This window comes from Lagenorhynchus albirostris, chromosome 6 (assembly GCF_949774975.1).
Source record: "Lagenorhynchus albirostris chromosome 6, mLagAlb1.1, whole genome shotgun sequence".
NCBI lineage: Eukaryota > Metazoa > Chordata > Mammalia > Artiodactyla > Delphinidae > Lagenorhynchus > Lagenorhynchus albirostris.
In genome coordinates, this window is record NC_083100.1 from 62,160,944 (window position 1) to 62,185,468 (window position 24,525).

The following is a 24,525-nucleotide window of genomic DNA, read 5'->3' on the forward strand; positions in this document are numbered from 1 at the left end:
AAACTAAAAAATAGCTCAAAAACAATTATTAAAGGACACAGCTAGTTACCCACTAGAAATATTTTGTTTCTAAACATCAAAAAATTTAAGCTCCCCAAAGAGCAAAAAAAATTTCTTATTCAGCTGGGAGAAATTCAGTCCTGGGAAACTAGGGTTGTAGCCCATTCAAATTACTAATGTCAAATACAAATACATTTGCATGTTCTAAAGGACTATACATTTAAGAATCACAGCATTTAATTCAAAAGTTAAATAACTGAAATTAATTTTATTTCTAAATATGTTACTTACTTAGCCATTTTAAATACTGCTAAATACTTCAATGACTACCTTTTAGGCATAAAAATGATCATAATCTGTAATCATAAGTATTTAATGACACAAGGTTATATGCCAGGCAGAAGATAACTGTAAAGACCTGGTTTCCTACCTTGAAAAAGTTACATCTTATTCAAATAGAATACACATGCTTTTTTCCTTTAACTCATGTTTTTGTTAATTCTTGAGTCAATCTGTTTTTTGTGTTTCTTTTTAATGATTAAGTAAAACTTCGAGAAGGCATGCAATCTCACTGTGAGAACATTGCAATGGCCTGGGTAATTTTAACCAAGGATAAGGTTTTTAAAGGTTATATACTTTCACTTTTGGAATCATTATATTGTTGCTTTAGAGTTTACCACTAAGGATCAGAGAAGGATGGGAGGACGGGAGAGCCTATTTTCTCCACTTCTCTATATACACCCTTAGTAAATAACATTTGACATCTGTCCCTGCTTCTATATAAAAGAGAAAAACAAAAATATGTTGATTCAAAAAGTCTCCCATTATCACAGCAAGCTTTCTATAAATATTTCTATTAAAAATTATATATATATTCTATAAATTATTTATATATTTAAACAAAGAAATAGGAATCCAAAACTTCTACCAAACTAAATTTAAATCAAATTATTTGATTTATCATACTACAGCAAAATTCCATGTACAGATCATTCCCATTCAACCAGGATTTTCTTATAAGGTCAATCCTAATAAAATCAAAGGCATAAATGCACAAGTGACATAAATATGAGTGTGTATATACATGCATTGAGTTGGTCTACATCCATTTCACTTTTCTACATTATTACCATAATATTGTACAGAACTTTATGAAACCTTGAAACCTGGCAAAATTAAATTATATTCAATTTAGTTTTCACATAAAGTATATTTTATTGCAAGTATGTAATTGGTAACTCTTCAGAGACAAATGTTAAATTAACTGTTATATCTTCCCCCAAAGCATTCTAGATAAATAACAATAGCCTAGGAATACACAGACTAGATAGTTACTTCCCAACCCATTAGATCCTTTTACATCAATCCACGTCCAGCACTTGCATTCTTAGACCAAAAACGAATGTTTCCTTATCCTGAGGTCTAACTTGCTTGCTGCAATTTTCTTAAGTCTGGTTCCATTTTTCCTGGGTTCAAAAGAGTACATAGTTCATTCACTCTTTTGTTACCCTCTGTTCCAGGAATGGGGCAGAGAGAATGGTCATGATGAACTTCATGTATATATGACTTATAAAAGCTGAACTAAGGAGAGGAAAAAGGAGAACAGTAATTGAAAGAACACTATACCTCAGCTCAAGAAATCTGAGTTCTAGTCCTACTCTACCACTAATTTGTTGCATGACTTCAAGTCACGTTATTTCTCTAAATCTTACCTATTACAATACTACTTGAACAAAATATGAAGTATGCTTCTAGAGATATCCAGGGGTCTACAATACCAGATCTGGCAGAATGTGTTTACAATTGTGCCTGCTTCTCTGCTATTTTTTTTTTCTTACAGTTCTCCATTTTCCTTCAATTAAGTTTTCTAAAATTCCTATTTGGAATTATTTCTTAGGTATTGAACACCTACTCAGTAGATTAGACTATTCCTACCTAATCTGAAAGATGAGAAGCATTTACCTCTGTTTTCTTGAGACCGATAGCTACTCACAGAAGTTTAGAACATGCCTGATCCCGTTTCCTCTCCTTTATCTGATTTTCTAAACCACTTATAGTCTTCTAGGACATTACTAGATCTTGCATGAGCTTAAAACAAAGTAAGTTCTTCTTACTGTTCTTATTTTTTTTATAAATTAGAAGTATTTAACATATTACAATGTTTTAGTTCTTAGTATTATCACTTTTTTGACAGGGCTTAAACAGTGATTTCTTAACAACACCCTTCATATATAATACTCACATGCTTTGAGGTAGACATCTGTCCCAAATGTTACTAATATACTTTTCCTCATATATCCTATAATGCTTAATAATACCTAAACCAATATTCCATTAAAATAAAAACTCCTCAGAAAAATGAAGGAAAACTCTACTTTTATAGACCTTTTAGGAGGTTCTAAAACTAGCCATAATTTCAACCAACATTAAAAATATGCAACCTTTTTTCAAATAAATATGAATGAGAAATAAAATAAACTATTAACATTAAGTAAATATAAAAGTATATACTATGTATACCTACCTAGCAACAGAATACATAAAGAGGAAATCATTATCTGGTGAGCCTGGAGTCTTGCTATAGTCTCTGTATTTCTTCTGAGTGGTATTTTTGATATCTTTCATTACAGATTCCATTTCTTTACTTAAGTTGGTTTCTGACTGTAAAAAACACAAACATACATATAAAGTTTATGTATATTCATTTTCTCTAATAACAGTCTAACACTACATTGTTTATCATATGAGCACACTAGGAAGTTAAGGTTTAAAAGTCAAAACAGATGTACATTAGCTACGCACTATAAATATATCGAGTGCACAAAGATAAAACAGATCAAGAGGTATTTTCTCTTATTTTAGGGACCTTTTATTCTAATTTTATATTGTGATCCAACCATGAATTAACCACACAAACTATATTCTAAACAAATGAGTATATGTCATTAAAATATCTTAGAACAGTTTCCATGCTTATAAAAAATCTTTCATTTAAGCTCATTTTTTCAAGATTAATATTGATGTCCCTTACTTTAAGCCTATTTTAATCACATAAAAATCTGGATTTCGAAAAGAAAAAAAATAACACATAGACTCAAAAATTAGTCTTCAATTCAGAAAAGAAGATGAATCTTTCTGATTAGCTTTAAACTATGAATTTCTGTTGAAAAAGTCAGATATTCATAGTTTTCATAAATTTACTGCATATACTGGGCATTGCTGTCACTCCTCTCAGGGACCATAACATAAATCTATAATGAAGGTGAAATATTTAAGAATTTAAATCAAATAAATCCTACTGGATGGGATAAAAGATGGGTTCACTTAGACCAAATCTCACAGTAAAATAGACTGACTTATGGTTCGATCATATATACAATATTTTATCTCTCTAATACACACACACATACACACAAATGTATGTGTAAGTCTATAATTACACACACAGAAAGTTTGCATGTGTGTGTGTAAATACATCATCTTAATTTTAATATACCTAATGGCATATTTTTAAATGATTAGATTGTGCTTTACATTGCAAGATACATCTATATAATGCTGGACTTTGTTTTTAAATATTTCAACATAACCATATCTAAGCTTATAGGATATTTCATGATCTGGAAGATGTATATTAAAACTATAACAATTTAGACTAAGGAAAAGCATAGCCTTTAGTAATAATTTGTTCTGTTACTCTCATTTTTGTTTTTAATAACCACCAACAGAAGAGTAAAACCTCTAAAAGCAATTTCTACTAAATATATAAGGTCCAGAGTAATTTAGAAGTAGAACAAAAATTAAAGCTGAAAAGCAGAGCTGAGTTAACCAGGATATTTCTGCCTTACACTGATGCTTACTGGGAAAGCTCCCGGACGTCCCTGCAGCTCCTCCACTTCCTTTATGAGATCTTGTATGCTTTTGTTACTAGGACGTTGCCAAAGGTTGTTTTCGACATTGCTTCCAGGATAACAAGGAAGAACACTGTTAGCAAACTGCCTGCAGAGAGGACATGTGAATTCTCCTTTGTCCACTGAGAAGCCCTGAAGAACCTGGTCATTCTATAAGATGAAACAAACATACAGCTATATGATGCACATGTTTACAGAAAACAAAATTAACACCACTACATTTTATAGTAAATAAATGAACCATACAAAAAAAGGACCTCTAATACATGTCATAAAAGCATAAAATCATTTAACTGTTGAAGATTATCAAATCACTTCTTACATCATGGCAATCATGTAACACTTGCCATCACCAATGAACGGCTTAAGTATCCTACTCTTCTCTCAGTATGAAACATTCAAATAATGATGCAATCTGAAACATTCAAATAATGATGCAATTAATCTGAAATGTGGATTTAAGATACAGAATAACTCAAAAAGCAGGCCACATTAAAGTGAATCACCTTCCCCATGCCCCTGTTTTCTTCACCTATAAGTGACTACTGGAAAGATTCTCCCAGTGCTCATGTTATTTGATGTAGGATAGACAGCTTTTGAGAGTACTTAAGCCTAAAAGAATGTAATGTGTCTTCCAAGGTGTCTAATGGCCGAACACAACTGATTGGACTTGATGCAGTGGGTTTGTTTAGGTTTAACGGATAGGGGCAAGATTTAGTTAGAATACTCAGAACATAAGGGTGATAAGGAGGGGAATTAATTTAACATCCTCTCCTTCAGATGTTCCTGATAGGAGAAGGAAGAAATATGAGAATTCTTGAAACAGAGACACATAAAGCACATATGCCTAGGAGGAAACTCTTGCTCATGAGAGACTGCAATTCATGCTAACTAACCAGGATTTAAGGCAGGAATCCAGGCTGCTATATTTGTTCCTTTCTTTTGTCTGATACCACCCACATCTATTTTGCTCTTTCAGGCTACTGCTATTGTGTAGTCCTAACAAGTATCTTACTCTTTTTTCCAGCAGTCTCTCTTATTCTGCCACTACCCTAATGCTTTATCTCAAAATATGTTTTTAATGTAATAATATATGTATGAATGCTACAATATGACCATTATTACTAATAAGACAAAAATAATGAGAAAAAAGGATACAAAGAAGAAAAAATGAATTTATTTGCCCATGGTTACAAAGGTAGTTAATGACAATGTCAGAATGAACTTAGGTTTCCCAACTCTTTAATTTAGTGTTCATTTCACTGTATCTTGGATTTCAAGTACTTTGGCCAAAAGAACTGAATTCTTTTTTTTTTTTTTTTTTACTCTGTGACACTTATTTTTTCAATTCCTTAAAAATCTAACACCATGTCTTCTTAAATCCAATTCTATAAACAAATGCTAAGCTCCTATCATGTGTCAAATGCTGCACCATGTGACAGCAAAAAGAGTTAAGAGACATCTTCATTTAAGGTACTGACAATTTAAAAGCAAAGAGAAACAAATTATAACAATAGTGTGATAGATGCAACAGAGAAGGCTTCCCAAAGAAGACTTGTGAAGTAAGTTTTAAAGATATACAAGAGGAGTGTACTAAAAGGTTGGGGCAAGGGTCCTGGTGGTTGAAGGACATTCTATGATAAGCTTCCCTGTAGCCATAATTTTAAAGAATGCTAGGTCCTCATCCTAGCCTTGACTGAAACTAGGTTCTTTCCTGAAGCATCACCAGAAGCCCTCTCAACTAGGCACTGCTCATTTTCCCACATCTCTCAAACCTCAGTATCCTTCTCATCTCCAGTGCTGGCTCAAGATCATTACTCTTGCATTCTCAGTGTGGCTCATGCCATTTAGTGAGATCACCCCTTTTCCTTCCTTTTTACTGTCATCCATTGCCCTTAATATCTGAAGACTTTGGTACCTAGATCAGTTTTCCTCATCACTCCAAGTCCTGCCATCCTCATACACAATTTCAATGTATGTACAACAAATCTTATACCTTAGTCCCTTAGCTCCTTAACCTCAACAACTCCAATGGCTTTGACCTCCACTCTACCCTAGCACCTGTTACCATGACCACACCCTTACCTTGTAATGACCAAAAATTGTCCATATCTGAAAATATTAAATTCAAACATCTTATATTCTGTCAACTCCTATCTCTTTTAGTCCCTCCCTTTTTCCTCAGTTTATACGGTCTTTCCTATCCTACCATACACCATGATATATCATTTTAAAAACTCTCAAGTCAACACTTCTCATTCTCCCTCCATATGTCCTTCTATGATACACACCTAAACAAAATCTTCATACAAAATTAATCCAGTGTATGACTTCCAATTCTGCTACAAACTGCTTCCCACCTCAACTTAGCCCTGAATACTTCCTGGCAATCTTTCTCCAACATCCTATGAAGCATTCTTTCACCCAATTCCAAAGTGGTTTTTCTAAACCGTCTCCTCACTTGTCAAGTCCCTTTACCTACCCCAGCTTTGCCCCCTCTACTCTAGGAACATAAAGCTACACCTCCTACTTCAGAAAGAAGAGGGTCATGGCAGTGAGACAGGAGGAAAGGGGGCAGGGCACAACCTTTAAAAGAATGACACAGCTGTTCAGGATACGACAAACTGGTTAGAACCAACTAGGTCCAAAATGGTGTAAGATTCGACTTCCAGTAGACCTTGAGCCTCATTATATGCTCACTGTAATACATTAGCATATGCTAAATGACACACCCACCAGTGCACCAGACAATTCCAAGGCTAACCATAAAAGGCCAAAAAGTGGGCAATGGCCCAATTCCTGGAAATCCCCACCCCTTCCCCAAAGTAGCTGGAATAATCCTCCCACTTGCTAGCCTATGAAATTCCCAGTCCATGAAAACTAACCACCCCTATACCCCAGGGTGCTCTCACCCTCTGAGAAGGACTGCATTCTGCCTATGGAATGTGTACTTCCCTGAATAAATCCCTTTCACTTTATTATGGCTGACTCTTGAATTCTTTCCTGAACAAAGCCAAGGACCCTCACTTGGCAGTCTGCCCCAGGGACATGCCCAAGACCTGGGACACTGACCATCCTCTCATGCCTGCCCCATTCGCCTGCAACAGCAACTCCTTCAGCTTCATGCCTTCTCCCACCCCAAATATCTGATTAATAAATCCCATCAGTCCTTCCACCCACTTTCTTCCTTCTACTCTCTTTGCTAATATCTCCTAATAGTCTCCCAACCATATCATTGCCAGTATGATCTACCTAATGTGGATACTTATTCCCAATCAAAATCTTTCAGTGATCACCAACACCTCTTACCTTAATTCTTTCCTCCCTCTTATGCTCCACATGCAATCTCTCACCAAGTCTAGAAAATCCTTCTCTAAATATATTTCAAGCAACCTAAGTGTCCACTGACAGATGAATGAAGAAGATGTGGCACATATATACAATGGAATATTACTCAGCCATAAAAAGAAACAAAACTGAGTTATTTGTAGTGAGGTGGATGGACCTAGAGACTGTCATACAGAGTGAAGTCAGAAAGAGAAAAACAAATACCGTATGCTAACACATATATATGGAATCTAAAAAAAAAAAAAAAAGGTTATGAAGAACCTAGGGGCAAGACGGGAATAAAGACGCAGACCTACTAGAGAATGGACTTGAGGACACGGAGAGGGGGAAGGGTAAGCTGTGACAAAGTGAGAGAGTGGCATGGACATATATACACTACCAAATGTAAAACAGATAGCTAATGGGAAGCAGCCGCATAGCACAGGGAGATCAGCTCGGTGCTTTGTGACCACCTAGAGGGGTGGGATAGGGAGGGTGGGAAGGAGGGAAATGCAAGAGGGAGGAGATATGGGGACATATGTATATGTATAACTGATTCACTTTGTTATACAGCAGAAACTAACACACCATTGTAAAGCAATTATACTCCAATAAAGATGTTAAAAAAAATTTCAAATCTCTAACCTCTTCTCCATCTTCACTGCCATGACTAAGCCCAAGCCACCATCATCTCTTACCTCCTAAATAATATATGCTATCACCATATTCTTTCTTATTCTCCTGCAATCTCATACCCTAAAATCTACAGAACTACCACAATAACCTTTCTGAATGTCACCTCTCTGCCTAAGAGTCTTAAATGGCTTTAATGGCTCTCTGTAAGGAATCTGTCTAAAGTACAAATTCCTTACATGGACCACAAGACCCTTTACAATATAACCCCTAATTACTTCTCCAGTCTTCTCTCTTATCACTCAAGCACCTTACTTCATCAAATTCTGGAACTTGCAGATGTCCCAATAAGACCCTGTGCATACCTCATAACTCTTAGCACCTATTCCGCAACTATTTGTTTATTTCTGTCTCACGCAATGCATAGTAAATTCCTTGAGGGAAGAAACTGTCTTATTCATTGGGATGTATCCCCAATGTCTATCACAGTGCCTGGAACACTGTAGGCATTGAATAAATATTTGTTGAATGAATGACTGAATACAGAAGTATGAAAAATGCATAATGTGCTTAAGGAACTATTAATTAGTTTATTAATGCTGAATTGATGGAAGACAAAGCTAAAGTAACATGCAAGCAGATCATGGAATGCCTTGAATGCCATTCAAGGAAGACTGAACTTTATCCCAACAGGAAGAAATCAGTAAAGAATTTTTAAGCCAACAACATGTCACCAGATTTACGTTTTAGAAAGATCAATATAATGAGTAAATTAGACTTGGAGTAAGGAAACTGATAAGCAATTGCAATAGTCAAGATGAAAGATGAAGGCATATGCAAAAAAGCAGAAGTGGGAATAATGTAGTCAAGTGAGATTTAGGAAATGGAATCAATAGAATTTGTTATGTGACTTAATGTGAGAGGTAAGGAGTAGGAAGGGAAAAAGAGAACTCTTCTGCTTCTGAGTCAGGAATCTGGGAATAGGGCAGGCCATGCTTTTAAGAAGCTGAGCTGAGAGAAAAAGAAAGACTGCAGCTACATGGGAATGCAAGATCAAGGGAAGGAATTTTGAATGCCAGAGACTTGAGCATCTTTATGAACTGAAATGAAGAGACAGAATGGGCAGAAAAACTGAAGACACAGAAGAAAAAGAGGTTACTTACTGATAGACCAAGGCCCCTGAGGTGATGGGGAGAAAGGAAAACTAGAGCATAAACAGAAAATTATTCTTGAACAGAAAAAGGAATACTACCCTCAAAAGTAAAAAAGAGGGGACTTCCCTGGTGGCGCAGTTGTTAAGAATCCACCTGCCAATGCAGGGGACACAGGTTCAAGCCCTGGTCCAGGAAGATCCCACATGCCGCAGAGCAACTAAGCCCATGCACCATGACTACTGAGCCTGCGCTCTAGAGCCCACGTGCCACAACTACTGAAGTCTGTGCACCCTAGAGACCGTGCTCTGCAACAAGAGAAGCCACCACAACGAGAAGCCGCGCACTGCAATTAAGAGTAGCCCCTGCTTGCCACAACTAGAGAAAGCCTGCACACAGCAACAAAGACCCAATGCAGCCAAAAAATAAATTAATTAATTAACTTTTTTTGAAAAGTGAAAAAGAAAGGATTGGCTGGGATGCAGTCACTTATCGGGGAACAGAAAAGCAAGGTAGGAAGCTAAGGTAGTATGTGACAGACAGCCACTGTTGTCTTGGTGCCACAGGAAGAGACAGATCTGATGAGAGGAAAGGCATCTTGGGATTTAGGCAAAGAGTCTGGGATAGAGGAGGCAAAGGTCTGGAATAGCTGCTAAGGAGACTAGGAGAGGAAACTGATCAAAGACAGGTAAATGAATTGGTAAGTAATATCTACAGTCCACGACCCCAATCTCAGCCACTATTCTAAGAAACCACAGATTTGTGGAGGTACCAGTTCACCTAGTTTTATGATTTTCTAACAGTGCTAGCTGACTGGGTATAAAATCAAAGGAGGTGGATTAAATGACTGGTATTAAGAGCAGAATGGGCACAGTACAAGAAAGTGAGGCAAGGAAAGAGCTAGAGTACTAGGAAAATGCAAGGGGCTAAAGGACTAGAGATCTTGAGGTCAGAAGTAAAACACACTAATAAGAGTAAAAATAAGGGCTTCCCTGGTGGCGCAGTGGTTGAGAGTCCGCCTGCCGATGCAGGGGACACGGGTTCGTGCCCCGGTCCGGGAGGATCCCACATGCCGCGGAGCGGCTGGGCCCGTGAGCCATGACCGCTGAGCCTGCGTGTCCGGAGCCTGTGCTCCGCAACGGGAGAGGCCACAACAGTGAGAGGCCCGTGTACAGCAAAAAAAAAAAAAAAAAAAAAAAGAGTAAAAATAAGACACTTTGAAGAATAATCACATAATGATATGGTAGGATATTAAAGCTTACTATTGTTGAGCTGGAGTAGCAAAGTCTAAAATTATAGCCGTGGAAGTTAGTTACTAATGTGAAGTAAAAACATGAAATCCCGGGCTTCCCTGGTGGCACAGTGGTTGAGAATCTGCCTGCCAATGCAGGGGACACGGGTTCGAGACCTGGTCTGGGAAGATCCCACGTGCCGCGGAGCAACTAGGCCCGTGAACCACAACTACTGAGCCTGCGCATCTGGAGCCTGTGCTCTGCAACAAGAGAGGCCACGAGAGTGAGAGGCCCGCGCACCGCAATGAAGAGTGGCCCCTGCTTGCCACAGCTAGAGAAAGCCCTCGCACAGAAACGAAGACCCAACACAGCCAAAAATAAATAAATAAACAAATGTGGGGTTTAAAAAAAAAAAAAATGAAATCCCTGAAGTTGAAGAGGTCAACAACTGTGAGGCTGAACAGTCCGAATGGCAATCATAATCACCCAAGATGAATTAGGATGTATATACTGTAAAAATACTTAATATCTGGAAAGACACAGACACCTTTAAAATGCTTCAATTGACTTACCCGTAATGATTCCATATAAGATTTATGACAATCTATATGTAACGTGTGGCCACAGGTTTGTACATAAACACCTCCTTCCCAGCCAATGGATACTGCCAAGAGACAAGAACTCTTAAAAAAGAAAGAAAAGGACAAAATACAATTAATTTTAAAGAAGTAGAAACATATCTAAACAAATCCACATAAACCTCTCAAAGATTATTGTTATACTAATGTGAGCTTTGTATTTTTGTGATGTAAAGAAACACCTGACTTGACAGCCCTGAGGCAGTATCTTTAAACTTGGAACAGAGTTTTAGCTTCCAAATAACTATACTCATAATGAAAGAGAATAATTATTAATTAGCCTTTCTCTACCCCATAAGATATAATAAACTATACTGCTACTGAGTATTTTACCTGTTCGACATGGTACTTGATCTCTCTGTGATATCTAACCTTAACAACTGCCTTCTTAAAGCACCTACTTCCCTCTAGCTTCCACAATGCTACTCTCTTTTGGTTTTTCTCCAATCTCTTTAACCATTTGGTTTAGGCCTCCTTTTAAGACTTTTCTTTCTTCGTCTGCCCCTTCAAATATTTAAATTCCTCAAGGTTCTATTCTTAGTGCTATTTTCTTATTAAAACTATTCTCCCTGAGTGACTTAATAAGTAAATTCAACTACCCTCCATGCCTGAGTCTCTTGCCTGAGTGCCAGATAAAAATGTTCAGCTGCCAACCAGAAATCTCCAATTTGAGGTCCCTGAGATAACATAAAACCGATGTGTCAAAAATTTTCATTTTCTCTATGAATCTTTCTCTTCCTCTTGGTTTAAAAACTCCGCATCTGTTTAGTCACCAAATCAGAAAGCTAAAAGTTATTGTACATCACCCCCTTTCCTTCACACCACAGAATTGGTTCCCAAACCATATGAAATCCATCTCCTAAGTAACTCATGATTTTGGTCTGTCCTCGCAAGCCTGTGTCATCTGCTGTGGGGACAGGATTCTTAAATAAAGTTTCTTGTCTCCATGATGCATCCTGCACACATCTTTCTAAAGTACAAATGTGGTTATGAGAATAACCCCAAAAAGTGACTAAACATTTACAAGGATTTAATATAATAAACAATAAAAAAGGGACCCAGATTATATAAGCAAACTACATACCCTTTTAAAATTTGTTTTAAAAGTTAATTGCTTTCATCTATTTCAAATTCTTCTCTGCTAATTCCTTCCCTTCGACCTATACACAGGCTTATTAGATTTTTCCTCCTAAAGTAATTTTCTTTGAATTTCATTTGGCCTCTGTCAAACAGCATTTCAGCCTGAACTTGAATTCACCCTCTAGAGTCTGCAGCAAATAGATGGCCAAGCCAGGGCAATATTACACACGAGGTCTAACATGACAGCATATGATGAAAGATTTGAGAGCCATCAAAACTGAGTAAACAATTAAATTTTATTTCTATGTTGGAAAAAAATTTATACATTATAATGTAAGATGACCAAATCATCTTTAAACAATAGTAAACAGAGTTCTAATATTAAATCAAGACTCTTCATGAGCATCTGAAAGTTAAAAATATTACACAGTGTAAAATGCCTTCCCAGACAATTCAAAGATGTGCAACAGCACAAATCAAATACTCACAGCAGGTGAGCTAGCTTCTACTGTTACACGTCAGAAAAACAACAAGAGCCCTGCTCATCTCTGTTTTATGTTTTGGAGCCATTTGAAGTAGGAGCAGATTTGGGTGTTACATCTAAAATGAATGGTTGGTAGGCAGCTAATAAACAAGCTGCTCTCTTTGGCAATGTATCATAAAAATGTAATTAATCTTTTTTTTTAATGAAAGCAGTTAGCTTTTAAAACTGAAAATAGTAGGTCATTTGTCTATGTAACTGTTAGATGTCTTATTTTAATCTGCTAGAGTCAAAAAAAGCAGGAAATCATTTACTAATATGAGACCTATATTTTAGGAAGACCTATATTCAACAATGTGCTCACCACTGTGCTGTGTTTAACACTGAATCTTCACAACCTCAATATTTATTAAAATTTTATACAGTAAGTGGTCTTATCCCTTTTTATAAAAAGGGAGTGAAAAGCTGACCAAGATCACTCAGTTAAAAGTGGTAGAGACCAAGTTCAACCCTAAGTCTATCTGACTCCAAAGCTCAGGTTCCGTCCCTACTGTGTCATATCTCTCATATATAACACTTCCAATTTCACTAGTAAACAGACCATGTTACATGACTGAAATTCTACACATCAACTCTATAAAATGCATGCATTTGCTATGAAGAGAGCAGAATTTATGCAGTTTAATTCTATTATCAGTATCAGTGTCCACTGATAACTCTTCTGCTCTATATGGTCTGGCTGGCTACAAAACTGAAATACAGTAAGCATCCACAATACACAAGTATGTGCTAGTCCCTGAGGGGACTACAACCAATAGAAGAAATGGCCCTAGACCTCCAGAGGTATACAGTCCAGGGAGCACACCATTTATACACAAAATAACCATTATGAAAGCACACAAAAGCATTAATGTAGAAATAAAATCTCACAATCACTCACAAAAGCAAAACAGAGATTCAGTGCAGTTCAGATATCAGTTCAGAGCTTTTTTACAAAAAAGACTTTTTTTTTAGAAATGAATCGCTATTCTGACTGTAAGAAAGAGATACCCTACTTTTTCTCTCCTTTATTAGATCTCCCCTTCAAAATTATTATGCTCTTAGGTCTGAGTTATATTTTGACTGAATAAGTTGAAGAAAAGATATAAAACTCTGGAGAGAAATAACCATCAATTTTGCAAACAAAAATACCAGTTAATAAAAAAGGGTACTTACATCCTTAAAATAACGCTGTAATAATGAGAGCCTCACATCATGAACTGCTGCACATGTATCCCAAGGGTAAATCTGCTCCTCTTCAGTGATAGGCAACTTTTTTGGCTCAATGTTGTCACGGCACTGCCCCAAAACTACATTAACAACAGAGATAAGAGCTCATTAAAAAACCAACATGTAGACTTTATAAAACCAAGAAAAGCAGAGTTATTTACCATAAGCTTCACTCAGTTTTTCACCATTACAGTATTTTTAAAGACCTAAAAAAAAAGTGATATTCTAGTTTTCTTCTACAGAATAAATAAAGCTTTACAAATGGCAATACTTATTTTCTAAAATAATACCAAAATATGAGTATGAACCCTGGATGGTTTCCAAAATCTATCCAGAGAAAAAGCCTACAAGTTATGACTCACCAGTACAAATAAACTTCATTTCTAAATATACTATTTTTCACCAAAAGGAAATAGATACCACCGGAGGAAAAGCTAAGTCCAGGGTTGGGGAGAAGTGCAAGGTGAGCCTGGAGTTGTGTGTAATAAAGAGTAAGGAGGTATTCAAACACTGAGGGGGCAGGTCATGAGGACCTAAAGGAGTTTTGACTAGCGAAAATTTGAGAAAACTTGAGAATCAAAAAGAATGATGACAGTAACAGATAACACATTCATTGATTAGGGCAGGGAACATCAAGTAAAAGGGTATGATGTTAGACTCTCAATGTGTCATCTTATAGAATACCAACCAAGTGATTAAACTTGGTTAGCATCACCAATAATGGAACAAACCGCCACTGTGAGCCTCCTAATGTGATGCAACGGAAAGGAACATCATCATGATAGTGCCCTTGCCAAAAATGTTTAACTCGAATCTAATAATAGGGAAACAATCATAAATCTAGAAAATGACACAGTCTGCAGAACTGACCCGAACTCTGCAAAATTTTTAAAAAGGTCCGGAGAAACTGTTCTGGAGAAGAGACTAACAAGAAATGACAACTAAATGCAACACATGATCTTTGCTTGGCTCTTGGATCAAGAAAAAAATATAACTGCTATAAAAAATATTATTGGGACAATTGGGAGAATTTGAACATAGAATATTTTATTTTATTAAATTTCTTGGGTATGATAATGATACTAAGGTTATATAAAAGAATATCTTTCTTCTTAGGTGATACAACCGGAAGTATTTAGGGATAAAATGTCATGATGTCCGCCATTTTCTTCTGAAAAGTGTGTGTGTGTGTGTATAGATAAGTATGGGAACGAAAACATAAATATGACAACATGTTAACAATCAGTGAGTACAGGTGAAGGGTATTCAACTTTCCTGTAGATATAAAACTTTTCAAAATGAAAAGCTGAGAAAAGAGGTATTTTTATAATTGTAAAACATCATAACGCAAAAAAAGGAAGTGGGGATATAAGCATACAGTGCCACACATTACTCTAAGATTCAATAAGCATGGGAAGAGCCATTCTTAGAGAAGGGAATATCAGGCACAGCAACGTGGGCCCCAAGTTTTGCGGAGATTTATGGCAGCAGCAACAGGAAGAATAGACAAAAGCAGGTAGATGCTAGCAACTAAAATATAATTAGCCATGATGTATAATCCTCTTAATACACTGCTGAATTTGATTTGCTGGGAATTTGTTAAGGACTTTTACATCTATATTCATAAGGGATACCAGTCTATCATTTTCTTTTCTTGTGATGTCCTTATCTAGCTTTGGTATCAAGGTAATGCTGGTCTCAGAAATGAGTTAAGAAGTGTTCCCTGCCTCTCTTTTTTTTTTTTTAAATATAGAGTAGTTAGTTGGGGTTTTTTTAATTTATTTATTTTATTCATTTATTTTTGGCTGTGTTGGGTCTTTGTTGCTGCGCGTGGACTTTCTCTAGTTGCAGCCAGCGGGGGCTATGCTTCGTTGTGGTGCGCGGGCTTCTCATTGTGGTGGCTTCTCTTGTTGCAGAGCATGGGCTCTAGGTGCATGAGCTTCAGTAGTTGTGGCATGCGGGCTCAGTAGTTGTGGCACACGGGCTTAGATGCTCCGTGGCATGTGGGATCTTCCCGGACCAGGGATTGAACCCATGTCCCCTGCATTGGCAGGCAGTTTCTTAACCACTGCGCCACCAGGGAAGTCTGTCCTCTGCCTCTTTTTAATTTTTTTTTTTTGGACAAATTTAAGGAGGAATGGCATTAATTCTTTAAATGTTTGGAAGACTCACCACTGAAGCTACCAGGTCTTGGGCTCTTATTTGTTGAGAAGTTTCTGATTACTGATTCAATCTCTTTACTGGTTTAATGTCTGTTCAAATTTCCTATTCTTCTTGAGTCAGTTTTGGTGGTTTGTGTATTTCTAGGAACTTATCCATTTCATCTAGGACATCAAATTTGTTGACATAAAATTATTCATATGTCTTTTTTTTTTTTTTTTTTTTGGCGGTGTGCGGGCCTCTCACTGTTGTGGCCTCTCCCGTTGCGGAGCACAGGCTCCGGATGCGCAGGCTCAGCGGCCATGGCTCACGGGCCCAGCTGTTCCGCGGCATGTGGGATCTTCCCGGACCGGGGCACGAACCCGTGTCCCTGCATCGGCAGGCGGACTCTCAACCTCTGCGCCACCAGGGAAGCCCCATATGTCTTTCTTATGTCTGTAAAGTCTATAGTAATGTCTCAACTTTCATTTCTGATTTTAGTTATTTGTGTGTTCTCTCTTTTTTTCTTGGTCAGTCTAGCTGAAAAAATTATCAATTTTGATGAAATTTTCAAGATTTTGGCTTTGCCGATTCTTTCTATTGCTTTTCTATTCTCTGTTTTATTCATCTAGGTGTGGTATTGGCACAAAAACAGATATATGCATCAATGGAACAGAATAGAGAGCCCAGAAATAAGCCCACACACCTAAGGTCAATTAATCTTCAACAAAGGAGGCAAAAATATACAATGTGAAAAGGACAGTCTCTTCAGCAAGTGGCGTTGGGAAAGTTGGACAGCCGCATGTAAATCAATGAAGTTAGAACACACCCTCTCACCATACACAAAAATAAACTCAAAATGGCTTAAAGACTTAAAACATAAGACATGACACCATAAAACTCCTAGAAGAGATCATAGGCAAAACATTCTCTGACATAAATTGTACCAACGTTTTCTTAGGCCAGTCTTCCAAGGCAATAGAAATAAAACAAAAATAAACAAATGGGACTTAAAGACTTAAACATAAGAAATGACACCATAAAACTCCTAGAAGAGATCATAGGCAAAACATTCTCTGACATAAATTGGACCAATGTTTTCTTAGGTCAGTCTTCCAAGGCAACAGAAATAGAACAAAAATAAACAAATGGGACCTAATCAAACTTACAAGCTTTTCCACAGCAAAGGAAACCATAAACAACATCAAAAGACAACCTACAGAATGGGAGAAAATATTTGCAAACGATACAGCCAACAAAGGCTTAATTTCCAAAATATACAAACACTCATACAACTCAACAACAAAAAAACAAACAACTCAATCAAAAAATGGGCAGAAGACCTAAAGAGACATTTCTCCAAAGAAGACATACAGATGGCCAATAGGCACATGAAAAGATGCTCAACATTGCTAATTATTAGAGAAATGCAAATCAAAACTACAAAAAGTACCACCTCAAACCAGTCAGAATGACCATCATTAAAAAGCCTACAAATAACAAATGCTGGAGAGGGTGTGGAGAAAAGGGAACCCTCCTATACTGTTGGTGGGGATGTAAATTGGTGCAACCTCTAAGGAAAACAGTATGGAGGTCCTCAAAAAAACTAAAAATAGGGCTTCCCTGGTGGCGCAGTGGTTGAGAGCCCGCCTGCCAATGCAGGGGACACGGGTTCATGCCCCGGTCCGGGAAGATCCCACATGCCGCGGCGTGGCTAGGCCCGTGAGCCATGGCCGCTGAGCCTGTGCATCCGGAGCCTGTGTTCCGCAACAGGAGAGGCCACAACAGTGAGAGGCCCACGCACCGCAAAAAAACAAACAAACAAAAAAACCTAAAAATAGAATTACCATATAATCCGGCAATTCCACTCCTAGGCATACATCCAGACAAAACTATAATTCAAAAAGATACATGCAACCCTATGTTCATAGCGGCACTCTACACAATAGCCAAGACATGGATATAAACTAAATGTCCATCGACAGATGAATGGATAAAGAAGATGTGCTACATATATACAATGGAATACTACTCAGCCATAAAAAGAACAAAATAATGTCATTTGCAGCAACATGGATGCAACTAGAGATTATCAAACTAAGTGAAGTCAGTCAGAAAGAGAAAGGCAAATACCATATGACATCACTTATCTGTGGAATCTAAAATATGACACAAACGAATCTATCTATGAAAGAGAAACAGAATCACAGACATAGAGAACAGACTGGTGGTTGCCAAGGGGGAGGGGGTTGAGAGAGGGATGGAGTGGGAGGTTGGGGTTAGCAGATGTAAGCTTTTATATACAACGGATAAATGACAAGGTCCTACTGTATAGCACACAGAACTATGTTCAATATCCTATGATAAACTATAATGGAGAATATTTTTTTAAAAAAGAATGTATATATATGTATAAATGAATCATTTTGCTGTACGGCAGAAATTATAAATCAACTATACTGCAATTTAAAAATATTGATTAAAAAAACGTTCAATGAACCAATTTCTTCAAATGGTAAAATGCATTTGGGGGCAGGGAGACAGGCACAGGAAAGATGAAAAGGGAATTTATTAATTAAAAGACTACAAGAGGCCCCTACAACTATAAATTAATTAATTAAACAAAATAAATAAGAAACAATTGGGGAATTTTGAACACTGACTAGATATTTGATGATACTGAGGAACTAAGTTACTTAGGAGTGACTATGTTTATGTTTTTTTTAAAAAAAAATCCTTTCTATTTAACAGAAACAGTGAAATATTTATAGATGAAATAAAGTGATATCTGGAATCTGCTTCAAAATAATTCTAGAGGGAGGGAATAAATAAATTAAAATTAGCCACAAGTTGATTACTGTTAGAGACTGATGGGGACATGGAGGTTCATTTTACTAGTCTCTTTACATCAGTACATGGTTAAAAGTTTCCATATTCACATGTAAAAAGAAAAAGGGAAGAGACAAATCAAAATAAATAAAGAATTCAGAAGTAAGGAAAAAGTAAAGAGAGGTAAAAGGTGACAGGATGTCAGTGGGTGGGTGAGACTCAGAAGGAAAGGAGACAGTCAGAGATTTCCCTGGCTATAATTCCCAGTTAAAATCACCCTTGAGGTTTAATGCTTTTAATGGTAGTTTCTTATTCTTTTTCTCCTACCTTAAAATGATAAAAGAACTGTGGTATAGTGGAATTATCTAATATCAATAAATTGAGATAGTGTACAAAATTGTTAAAAGGGGATTAAATGAAGTAACACGTCAAAGCAACTTTTTTTTTTTTCCAGTATGTGGTCCTCTCACTGTTGTGGCCTCTCTCGCTGTGGAGCACAGGCTCCGGAAGCGCAGGCTCAGCGGCCATGGCTCACGGGCCCAGCCGCTCTGCGGCATGTTGGATTTTCCCAGACCGGGGCACGAACCCGTGTCCCCTGCATCGGCAGGCGGACTCTCAACCACTGCGCCACCAGGGAAGCCCTCAAAGCAACTTTAAAAATATAAAATAATGAACAAGTAACAGTCTAAAACAATAACATAAGCTTCATTAGGGCAGGGATATTGTTTTGTTTTGTTTATTATAACAGTGGTGCTCAATAATTATATGTGAAATGAATGAATGAATGAATAAAACATTAAGTTGATGATTATACAGTATTTGGTGAAGAAGTTATAGAAAGTCAAGTGGCAATAATCTAATAAACTGATTTCCTTACAATAGTAGAAAAGATAAGTAGCTGCAAAATTAGTCAGTACTCGCACACATTTCCTTTTTAGTAGGCATTTCTGGTCTTGACAGCTCTACTCCAATGTCCTGTTCAGTGAGGGTTTCCCAGATCGATTTCATGTTTAAACAAGGAGAGTAGTAAGACGAGAAACTAATCTGCCAGGCACCATATTAGATCCTTTTGCCTATATTACATTACTTAACCAACACAACAATCCTCTGAAGTCAGTATTATCTCTATATTTAAAAGAAAGGAACAAACGTGGCCAGATTATGTCAAGCAATACCTGTATTAGAATTCAGAGGAATGTCTTATATCTAACTCTTTCCACTTTATTAATTCAAAGAGTAAACACCCTAGAAAAAAATGCTCTGGAGAAATATGTAAGTCTTTTATTTCTCTTTGCTCCACACATACTCCTGTGGAAAAAGGATTACATCCATTAGGACTGGAGTGTCACAGTTATCACTACCTCAAAATACTTCGATATGGCAGAGGATAGAGAGCATTCAGACAAATCCTTCAATTTTTTTTTTAATTGTTCTAACCACAGATTGGCAAACATATCAATCTGCAGGCTGTTTCAAGAACGAACGCTTCGGGCTTCCCTGGTGGTGCAGTAGTTGAGAGTCCGCCTGCCGATGCAGGGGACACGGGTTCGTGCCCCGGTCCGGGAAGATCCCACATGACGCGGAACGGCTGGGCCAGTGAGCCATGGCCGCTGAGCCTGCACGTCCGGAGCCTGTGCTCCGCAACGGGAGAGGCCGCAACAGTTGAGAGGCCCGTGTACCACACACACAAAAAAGAACGAATGCTTCTAAGCTCAAGAAATAAGGGCAAAGCTACCTGAATATGCCTTATATAATTAAAATATTTATATTGACGACATTTATGAGCTTAAAATGCTTCTAGATTTTAGATCAATTAAATTGCCAAGAAAGCTGAACTCAGTTTTTGGCCACCTGGCATTGGTTATATTGCATCACACTTTAAAGAAAAAGATTGTGTAACATATTATCTTAAAGGCTTCTTCCAACACTCATGTCCAGGAAAAGTGAGATAAAACCAGATTAAGAATGTCTGCTAAACAGATCTAAATAGATCCTTGCTATAGATCTATAATTATTATGTAAACAAAAATATAGCTTTTAGTTAACAGAGATACTTATTAATTTACTGTAAATACTTCATCTCTAAAATGGTCCCACTAAAAAATTACTTTGATTTTACCTGAGGATGCTTGTAACAGTACAACCAATCCTGTAGGTCTGTCTTCAGAGGAGGGGCCACTCTGTCCACAAATAACACAATCATACACTGCCTCAGAAACTTGTGGTTCTGCTGTGGTGATCTCCATAGGAATATCACTCTCTGGAGAATCTGAGGGGAAAAAGTTGCAGCTCTTAATTCGTGAAAAGAAAAATCTCTCTTCGATGAAATTATGGAAAAAAAAATCAAGCTAAAATAATTTTGAACTTCAGTATCAACAAATGTATACAGTAATAAAACTATGGGGAAATTATCTTGCTAAAATACTCAGGAAAAGACAAAAAATGCAAAGAATTGATATAATGAAAGACTTTAAATAATATATGGTTAAATACACTTCTGATGTTGTATCATTCACACATAAAATTAAATCTTAAAACACAGATGCAAAGATATTTGTATCCAAAAAATTCTTTTTTCATACTATAATTTAAGGAAATAAGGGGGAGATCATTTGCTTTAATTTTCTTTGAGGCACCTCAGAGGGGAAATTTATAATAACATGGCAGCTCTTGGAAAGAAATGGCAATATTTATTAGGAGATAAAAGAGGAACGAACTATTTCTCCTTTCTTTTAATTGTAGTTATTATGATTATATCTTAGTGATAATAATTATCAATATATATTTATTTATGTAGGGAAAACATTTATATATGACCATATATATTAATAAAGGAGAACTATTATAGAAAATAACAGTAATCTTTTGATGATATGTCATTAACAGCAAGAAATAAAATATTGAGTCAATAATCATTTCCAGATAAAAATTCTTAAATTCATGAAGATCAGTGACATCCATAGTGGCAAAGAAAGGAGTCGGAGCAGAGGGGACTAGGAAGATCAGGGAAGCAGAAATGATTTATGACATGTTTAAAAGATGGAAGCATATCTAAATAAATATGTTAAAAAATGACAGAAATCGAAAAAGAAAGATATCAAGTTAGGATATGTTTTAATAAGAATTCATGCAGATAAACATATATCTGATATTTATTAAGACTGAGAGGAAAAGGGGAAGAAACCTAAAACAAAACTTTGGATAATGCTCAAAATTAATGGAAATTAAAAAAGAAGCCAATGAAAAAACCAGAGAAAAAACATTCAACAATATTTGAACAGAATCAAAACCAGAAAGCTCAACGTCTATGAAAACAAGATTAATGGGTCAAAATGAAAAGAAGATTTCAAACGAAGTACCAGGGGCCATTAAGATTTGACATGTGATTACTTTGTTTTTTAGGGGAAAATTTTTAGTACAGAAAAGAGGGGATGTGTCTGACTGATCTCAAGTTTCAAAGAGGGGATGTATCTGATTGCTCTCAAGTTCAAATACAGAAATACCTGATTAAAGTGACATGAAATAATTCCGTCTCACGTTAAGTGCCAAAGAACTAGAATTTCATTAACTCTATCTGACACACAAAGATATTTTTCCTTCTTTTATATCTTGGTACAATTAACTTGAAAACTTCAAGGAAATCCTAATACCAAAATGCGTTATCAAAGAGACTGCTAACTTACCTTTTCTAGAGTTTTTAAAAGTAAGGCTTTACAATCTTCTACACACACAGTATTTTTAATTCTAACTTTAATAATTACAGACACTAATGTCCCTTTTTTCCTTCAAGAAACTAAAAAGATGATAGTTTACTTCTTAAAAGAGGAAAATTACTGCTTTATAGAACTCATTAATCCTACAATGAATTAAAATATATTATTGGTAATTTATGATTGATTCTATCATTCCAGTACCCAATTTCAAAATTTTAGTTAAGATTTTAAAAGGACCTATGACCGGGGCTTCCCTGTTGGCACAGTGGTTGAGAATCTGCCTGTCAATGCAGGGGACACAGGTTCGAGCCCTAGTCTGGGAAGATCCCACATGCCGCAGAGCAACTAGGCCCGTGAGCCACAACTACTGAGCCTGCGTGTCTGGAGCCTGTGCTCCGCAAAAAGAGAGGCTGCCATAGTGAGAGGCCTGTGCACCACGATGAAGAGTGGCCCCCGCTTGCCGCAACTAGAGAAAGCCCTCGCACAGAAACGAAGACCCAACACAGCCATAAATAAATAAATAAATAAATAAATAAATAAATAAATAAATAAAGGACCTATGACCAAATGTAATTACTGTTTCTCACCTATAAAGACATGAAAAAATATCAAGAGCACCCTATTCTGAAGAAGTCAGGCTCAAAAGAATGCATATCAGATATAAGTGGCTACATAAAGAACAAAAACAGGCAAAACTAATGTATAGGATTAGGAGTAAGGATACTGGCTACTCTTGGAAGAGACAGTGACAGAGAACAAGAAGAGGGATTGTGGGATGCTGGTAATATTCTGTTTCTCAATCTGGAGGCTGGTTACACAGTGATATTCAGTTTTTAAAAGCTCAAAGAGCTCTATACTCATGACACATGCACACTTATATGTGTAATAGCTCTATACTCATGATAAATGAGCATTTCTATGTATATGCTATATTTCAATAAAAAGGTTTTAAGCCCAACTAAATGAACAGCATAACTGGGTATATTCTGTAATAAGTATTAAAATAAAGATACTTAATTCTGCCAACTACATGTACACATCAACATCTGCACATATTTTCCACACAAAATAAAATCTAAAAGGATGTGTCCTACAAATTGACACAATGAAGAGGTTACAATGATTTTCTCTAGGTAAACTAAATGGAGGCAGATGCAAAACTGAGAGAGTAACAGTCAAAGATGATAAATGTAAGTGCTACCAGAGGCCATTCTAATCATGAAAGCATTCTTGCTACCAATAACCCTTTCAATTCTTAAAATTCTACTTTGACTTCCAATACAATTAAAATTTTAAATGTGTTTCGGTGTAAAATTGACACTTTCCCTTTTAAAACAAAAGTGCCTGTTTTAAATTACCATGATTAATATTATTACAATAAAGGCAAAAAAATTAATGAAGTGATAGTTACCTCATCTGTTTGGTTTAACATGAACAGACAAGAATCTATCTGAATTAAGTAGGTGATTCTTCTGAATGTTATTTCAATTCGCCAAGTTCTACTTACAATCACTCTGTTAGAATGACTGCAAAATGGCCCCAATTCTCCACTCCTCCCTGTATCTAAGATCTTTGCAAGGTAACTCTGCAACTTCTCCCAAGAGGTAGAATTTATTCCCCAATCTTTGTATATGGGCTGCCTTGATTTGCTTTAGACAAAGAGAATTGTGGCAGAAATAACATGCCTTTCCAAGACTAGGCCTAAAGTGGTCTTGTATATTCTCTTTCAATAGCTCTCCCTCAAAATCTCTCCCCCAACATCTCTCTCCCTCTCCCTCTCGACCATAGCACTTACATGAGAGTAAGTCTGGGGTAGCCTGCTGGAGAAGGAGAGAGCCCACCTGGAACACAGCCAAGTTGTCCCACCAGCTCAGGCCAGTCCCACCTAACCAACTATCAGATCGTTCTTGGCACATGTTTTGTTTTTGTGTTTATGGAGTTTTGTGGATGAATAAAGAAAAGAATGGGAAAATGATGTAGGCATGATATATTTAGTGCCCTCAGAATCATGGGAAATATATTTTTGTTTGAAAACATTATGCCTCCCTGAGGAATAGTCAACTGCCATACACAAGTACCACAGGGCAAAGTGTGGTCTGCAGCCCAGTGGTAGGCACAGAGG

The 24,525-nt window shown here is 36.8% G+C and overlaps 1 protein-coding gene across 3 annotated transcripts in view; it reads right to left on the minus strand.

The window, feature by feature from the left end:
- UBR3 (ubiquitin protein ligase E3 component n-recognin 3) overlaps positions 1-24,525 on the minus strand; it is a 230,900-nt gene that overhangs the window by 64,753 nt on the left and 141,622 nt on the right. For 2 of the 3 annotated variants that reach the window (XM_060152671.1, XM_060152670.1), the window contains 5 exons: positions 20,810-20,959; positions 13,669-13,802; positions 10,827-10,937; positions 3,861-4,061; positions 2,525-2,661 (listed from right to left, as the gene is read on the minus strand). In XM_060152671.1, coding sequence (XP_060008654.1) covers positions 2,525-2,661; positions 3,861-4,061; positions 10,827-10,937; positions 13,669-13,802; positions 20,810-20,959 — 733 coding nt within the window. Of the gene's footprint in view, positions 1-2,524; positions 2,662-3,848; positions 4,062-10,826; positions 10,938-13,668; positions 13,803-20,809; positions 20,960-24,525 lie in introns of all 3 variants that reach the window. The other variant, XM_060152669.1, reaches the window with a different exon arrangement.